General features: G+C 36.0%; 1 protein-coding gene across 2 annotated transcripts in view; it reads right to left on the bottom strand.

The window, feature by feature from the left end:
* Positions 1-5,936, bottom strand: part of LOC107696755 (tumor protein p63-regulated gene 1-like protein) — a 29,187-nt gene extending 23,251 nt beyond the window's left edge. The window contains exons 1-3 of one of the 2 annotated variants that reach the window (XM_016497236.1): positions 5,849-5,936; positions 4,880-5,125; positions 3,109-3,200 (exon numbers count right to left, since the gene is read on the bottom strand). In XM_016497236.1, coding sequence (XP_016352722.1) covers positions 3,109-3,200; positions 4,880-5,119 — 332 coding nt within the window. In that variant the 5' untranslated portion in view covers positions 5,120-5,125; positions 5,849-5,936. The remainder of the gene's footprint in view (positions 1-3,108; positions 3,201-4,879; positions 5,126-5,848) is intronic. The other variant, XM_016497237.1, reaches the window with a different exon arrangement.
* Positions 5,937-7,198: the final 1,262 nt, after the last annotated feature.

Raw genomic sequence — 7,198 nt, 5'->3', positions numbered from 1 at the left:
CGTAAAAAGACAGTATAAGTCATTATAATCTGTAATTATGTCCCCACTGGATGCAACAAATGCCTCATTTATGTTTTAATGTTTTTGTCTCATCGCGCCGGGACACAGCATCACAGTATGGTAAGGGGCGTAACATTTCTGTCACACGCTTGAGGTATTCGGCCAATCACAACGCACTGGATAGCTGGCCAATCAGAGCACACCTCGCTTTTCAGACCGATGAGCTTTGTAAAAATCGACGCGTTTCAGAAAGGCGGGGCATAGAGGAGAAACAATAATGTACAGTATGTGGAAAATAATGTGTTTTTTGAACCTTAAACCGCATAAACACATTTCATTACACCAAATACACAAAATAATGTTCTTTTTAGCAACATCATATCTGGAAAATCTGTACGTGGATGTGTGTAAATATTCAAATGTAATTCTGTTTGTAATCGTTAACATTTTCATAAGTAACTGTAATTTAATTACAGATTTTTTTCTTAGTAACTGTAACTGATTACAGTTACATTTATTTTGTAATTAAATTACGTAACACCGTTACATGTAACTAGTTACTCCCCAACACTGGGATTAACAATGTTATTAAATTATTCATATTTTTAAAGATTAACAATCACATAACAGTAAAGGTAATCTAAATGTATAAATGTATATATCCCATATTGACGACAACTATAAACAAAACAAAACAAAAATCTCAACTGATATGATACAGATATATTGTTCATCCCTAATTACTCTGGTGTTGGAGTATTTAAGAATGCTATTAAATCTTCATTTTGTAAAGTAATTATTTAACGGTGCTGTATACAATTTTTTTTATGGAATGACTTTCATAATATCTGTCTGAACTAGATGTTCTGAAATATCACCTGGTAGTTGAAGCGGATCAATCACTTAAGTACCATATTCAACTTCATAAGCAGTTGTCAGTTTGTCATGCAAGAATTCTGCTACTGCTGCTTTTGACTACTTTGACAACACTCAGATGACATGCTGCAGCTCTCCTGCTTCACAATGAAATATGTCTCAGCGGTACAATGGTATGTTTGTGGTCTGGCAGGAGTTCCAGAGTGGCTAATATTGTTTACAGCATCTTTCATTAACATGAGTTTAATTCTCTGGAACATGTTAGCAAGGGTCCCCTACTGGGCCCGACTGCAGACCTCTGCTGTGGTGCATACAGTACATCAATGTAACTACACTGGCCTACATTCCCACAAATCTATCGCTCACAATTCTTCCACAGCTTTGATCAAGCACAGTAGGATTCTAAAACAAGTTGTTGGACATATGTTAATTCACAGTTTGACAGATTAGTTTGGCACATGTAGACAAATGAATCTCGCCTCAGTATTGTTTCTATTCCAATTATTCTAAATGGCAACTTAGAGCAGGCTTTTTCTGGTCAAGTATGTTGATTCCCTTGCGAGGGACCCCCTGTCTAAAATGTTCAAATTAATGATTTGTAGTTAAATTGTCACATTTAAAGCAATTATTTAAATATTATGTGGAATTTTTTTTTTTTGTACTAAATTGTGTATCAGTGTATCTTTTTTTCTACCCAATATTAGAGTACAGTTAAAGTACAAAAGTACATTTTTAATTAAAATGTATTTAATGATGAACAATTTAATATTAAGTGTAAATAGTAATCCAATGAGAAAATTGTCTTTAACTAAAAACTCATGGATACAACAAAAGCAAGCATTCTTTAATTTATAGGCCAAGAAAGAAGAGATAAACCTATTTCTTTATGTGTTTTTACAAAAATGTACACAAATGTATATTTTCTCTCAAAATTGTCACAGGCCCCCTATCATGGGCCAGATCCCAGTTTGAAAATTCCTGGTTTAGGGAATCTTTTGAACCCTTAAATAATCTACGCATAGTGCATTTTATACATTTCAAAGACTAATCTATTGCAAATCAACCAAACAATCAATAGCTAGCTGCATTGCCTGTGAATTCTCAGCTGAGTTATTGTGAGTTCTTCTGCAAAATACGTCTATAATCGTGTGGGTCTCAATTATATAGGCCCACATATTCTAAAAGCTTCAAAATGTCAAAAATCGCCTTTGCAAAATATGCAAGCCTACATTTTTAGATCCCAGATATTATGTTCAGATAAAAATATGCGTTTTGTTTTTCAAAATACCAAAGCTCATATCATTTGCCAGTGCTTTCACCTCAACTGGCCAATGAGAAGTTCATGTATGGAGAGCTTCTGCGCATTTCTCCTCACATCAGATTTGGACAGTGACGGAAGCGGCACATGGGAATCTTAGTGCAACACAGGGCATTCTGGTGTTTAATTTAGGTACTTTTTACTTGTTGAGAAACTTATGACAAGGCAAATGTTTTGATTAAAACTTTTACATGGTACTGTAGATTTTTGTAAGAATATATTCTACATTGATTTTAAATTATGCACATAATGTGAGGACACACACAGGGCAAGATAATGCATTTAAAGTTATGTGAATGTTTGATAATGAACAAATGTGGCATATGAGACTATTTAAAGCTACTTTAATGCTACTAACCTATGTATTATGCCTTTCAGGTGTCTTTGTTTTGACAGCAAAAAGCTATTTCCTACATCTTCCATAAGAAATTTATAGCAGTATGCCTGAATTCCATGAACTTCATCTTTTGTTTCAAGCCTAATCTCAAACCACAGAACTGCTCAGGCATTGCTGGAAAAAACGTCTGTGTCTGTGTGTGTGCACACGTGAGTACAGTCCGGAAGATGGGAAATATAATATATATTATTAATTATCATATAGCAAGGCCTTTAAACGGTTTCCTGTAAGCCTGCTCGGAGACAGATAGAAGTTGACATCTGCCAGCACATTTAGCAAAATGTCTTCTAGCAGCTCCATTCTGCTGCCTGTTTATTTAGTTTTAATTATTTCCTGCACATTTGACTTATTTACAGAACACTGAGTGAGATAATGGATTGCGTTCCATAGTGAGTGCTTATGTGACAAAAGTCCTGAATGAGATTTGCTTACTCCATGTGAATGTTGCACATTTGCAGAAAAGTACTCTTAACTGTGCACTCTTAACTAAGAAAACAACAACAAAAAAAACACTTACTCAGCCATGAGCCAGACACTCTGGACTGCACCATCTTCTGTGGGATTTACCAGAGATTTAACATCCTCAATACCATGGCTCAATGTTCCAGGCTAAAATGTCAAAACACAACAATTCATCTTCATTAAGCATCTGTGCATTTGGTGCTGGTGGGAATAGACCCCTCTGGGGGGTGCTGTAGAGCAAAATGCTAGATCATCTATTTATTTGACGGAATATTAAAAATACTTCCACAAATTAAACTTGTTCGGTGTTCCTTAAAGCTACTCTATGTAACATTTGGCCCTTTACTAGTTAAACCATAAAACTACAAGTTACTTGTGGAGAAACATGTTTTCGTAATTATGCGAGTTGTGCTTCAGCTTTGCTATTCTGTACAGATGAATCTGATAGCTTGAGGCGCACTGCTATGCCCAGCTTTGGCAACACTGACATTAGTCATAACAAATGCTATTCATTTCAGATAACGATGGAAACTAAACTTGGCAAGGCCATTTATAGGCAAATAGACCAAAGTAGTAACTGGTTTAGAGACTGGTACTATTACCAACATAAATATTGTTTTGTGAACCTAGTCAATGCACAGAAAATTTTATACTTTGCAAACTATGTTGATTCATGTTTTATTACAGGTATAATGTTTGTGTTTTATTTTTAAACATGGTTTGAAAGATGGTTATATGCTTTACTTGCTCAGTATATTAACAAAAAATGTATAGTGTAGCTCAAGTCACAATGATTTGTAAAATTATATTATATAAACGTCTTTTATGCCGAAGCCATACAACTGTTCACATTTTTTCAGTAAATCACTGGAGAATTGGAGAATGTCACGCTTCTTTCTTTCAGGGTTTGTATAGTAAAAATTCCTTTCAAAAAGTTGTGTTTGAAACTGACCGAATATTAGAATGTCAAATTGTTCTTGTTCATGTAAACATGGTTGTAGTGGTCCATATGAGAGAAGCTTTGAAAAAGATTAAAACTATAATGGCAAACCTATGTGCTTTCAATTTAAATTAATTAATGCCAGAAGTCTACCATACAGTTTCTACATATTACAGATTGTCACGCATATTTTCTTTTTTCCTTCATCGGTCAGTTTAACTGATTTGATTCTAACTATTAATTAACTATAGTGTTGTGCCACACCTGATTCTAACTATTAATTAGCTATAGTGTTGTGCCACACCAGAAACACAGAGCCAGAGATGCTATTGATTACAATACAAGTAATAATACATTATACTGCTCAGTCATAAAAATGCAATTGTATTGCAAGTGCGAACAATGGTTGCAAGTGTTGGTTGCAAATGCAAGTGTATACAATAGTTTTAAGGCATGAGTGATCCCGTTTCACCACTTTCACAAAGCAAAATTTGGTCTTTGAGCTGGCCAACAAACACTATTTGCTAATTAAATGACCTCAAGTAGACTGAGGAAACAAAAAACAGGAAAACAGCCTTTGGTGATCTCTTCAGGTGAAGAATATATGTTTGACTTAATATTGGCAGACAACAGACAGCAGTGGACAATTCGAGAGTATTATGAATGTCATTGTTTGCTTAATAGGTGATTGAGGATATTCATATTTACAAAAGGTGTTGTCAGCAGCACTATATTGTAATACAGAGCAACCATGGTTTGTTTGCACCAACATACAAAAGAAATGTAGATAATGTGTCAGAAATGATTACTAACACAGTGGAACACCAATTTGTGGTCAACCCAGAAAACTGAGACTTCAATGAGACTTGAAAAAGTAAGACATTACCCTGAGGACAAAAAATCTCTTCAATTTAAACTGTTCCACAGATGATGTCCATTTAGCTTTGACTGCTGAAGTATTTGTAGAGGGCGTGGTTTCCACTTTGGCCTCAGCAGTTGGTGTGCTGGGTTTATCTGTTTCTGTTTCACTAGGAGATTCTTGAGGATTGATTTCTGGTTCCGGAGACTTTTCAGTTTGCTGCTCCAAGTCCACAGACTTGAATGTCTCTTCATTTTTCTCTGACATAGTGACCTAAAAGATTAGATCATTTGCAAAGCTTTCAGTGAAATTGCGCTGTCATTGAAAACACCCATAATGCATAAACAATAAATTAAAAGAAAATGTTTTTAAAAAGCGTCGTAAACTAAAAAAAAACAAGAAAAAAAAAACTTTCTGCACTAATCAGCAGCACGACACTGCTGAAGACTAGTCCGATTCCCAAACAATTAATCTTTTAAACCGGTTCTTTTAAGTGAATAAACGTGCGACAAATGTAGTCCAATATCCGAACAAATGATTCTTATGAGCCAATTCTTTTTAATGAATCAAAACACTTATGAATCAGTTGGTGAGGTTTGACTCTGAACCTAGAACTGTGAAACCAAGAACTGTGCGATGCTGTCATGCTGGGAAACATCATTAAAATGTTCAGGTACACAAAACAGTTTTACATTTATTTCGGATTTGTTAGCTAGGCCTATGTTCGGTTGCAGTGATCTCATCGTTTGGCAACAGGCTGCTGATGACAATAAATGCCATTAAAAGTTATATTTTTTGTCCTCAGTAGTACTAAAAGAATCGTTATTATATATGTCAAGAGGATTTGCAATCAAACCCAGTAATGCTAACCAGTAGCTTATACTGACAATTCCCATCCCTAGCAACAATAAAATATTTTTTATATATTTTAAACTGCTTTAGATGCTATAATAGTTAAACGTATTATAAAATGTGGACAGGAAATGTATATCTTACCGCTGGCTGCAAGAATTAAATCAACCTACTATGTTTTTTACTAGACGGTTTGACTCGGCGTCAGGTGCACCAGTACCTATTTCCTGCTTCCGTGTTATTCCGTGATATGAACAGAAAACGAAACCTATCTATGACCACAGCAAAAGAGTATAGAAGCTTCTATACTCTTTGACCACAGCAACTGCCTCGTGTGTAGGCTATAGGAATTGCATGTTGTTCCAACCAATTAGTTCGTAAATCTCTTAATCTTAATATCTAATTCTGGTCACCTTGAATAACCAATCAGACTGTGGGAACACTTTACTTTCCCGTGTTTAATAATTCAACTAGCCACCCACATTTCTCCGGCTACACAATGAGGCATAACTGGCAACTGTATTTTTCTTGACAGCATTTGCGATTTTACACTTACGCCTAATCTTCTGGCAGAAATGGACATGGGAACAAGTTGTCCCTCATGCTTTTCCACACATACAGCAGCTTACTCCTGTTTTGTTCCACCTTAGACGCGTCCTCCCAAAAATACCAGTTCAAGCAGCCGATCGAAGCTCTCAAATATTCAGACAAACAATTATTTGAGTGGGATGTTTGGGGTTTGCTTTCTCGAGCATTAGAGCCTACAATGCATCAAAAGGCTTCACCATTCAGGTGTCATTTTCCATTCCTGCTAATCGCTTTTGACGCTACACGCTTCGAGGCCACACGCCGCTCTTTAACTGGCCTGTTAGAGAAATCTATTCAGCCTGCTCGATGAGAATTTTGTTTTAAAAAGAAATCTGCGCAGTAACAATTCCCTTTCAAAAGCATATTAACTGCGTGCATGTGAGAGAGATACTTAGTAATGTTTGTTTCACACCCCTCTTGATACAATGAAATTATATTTTCAGATGCATAATCTAAGTAAATACTCTCAGCAGCCACCACAGAGCAGCTTTTTTGGGGGGGAATCCCCAATCCCCAAAAGTACAAAAATTATCAAATTCTTGGGGAAGTTGTTATATACTGTGTGAGCAAAATCAAGTTTTAGTCCAATGCAATAACATTAACTAGCAATTTTGGGGAAAAGAAGATCCTTTTCGGGTCAATATGACTCGTACACAGCATGAGAGATTTTCAGAGCAGAAAACAAGCCCTTCCTTGTGTGGCTCTTTACCTGTCACAAAAGAAATTTGCATGATCACATGACTCCTATATGTGTGCCCATATGTATTATGTTGTGTTCACTGTGCACAACTGCTGTTTTGACAATAACAAACCTCTGGAAATGCCATGTGTTCAAATGTTTGCTCTAATGCCTCGTTGCACAGTGTAAGCATGTGGCGATCTTCTGTCTTCCCTGTACATGCGGTG

The sequence above is a fragment of the Sinocyclocheilus anshuiensis genome, unplaced genomic scaffold, assembly GCF_001515605.1.
Source record: "Sinocyclocheilus anshuiensis isolate Anshui unplaced genomic scaffold, SAMN03320099.WGS_v1.1 scaffold999, whole genome shotgun sequence".
Lineage (NCBI taxonomy): Eukaryota > Metazoa > Chordata > Actinopteri > Cypriniformes > Cyprinidae > Sinocyclocheilus > Sinocyclocheilus anshuiensis.
The sequence above is the reverse complement of the archived record's forward strand: the minus strand, read 5'-3'. Positions and strand labels throughout refer to the sequence as shown.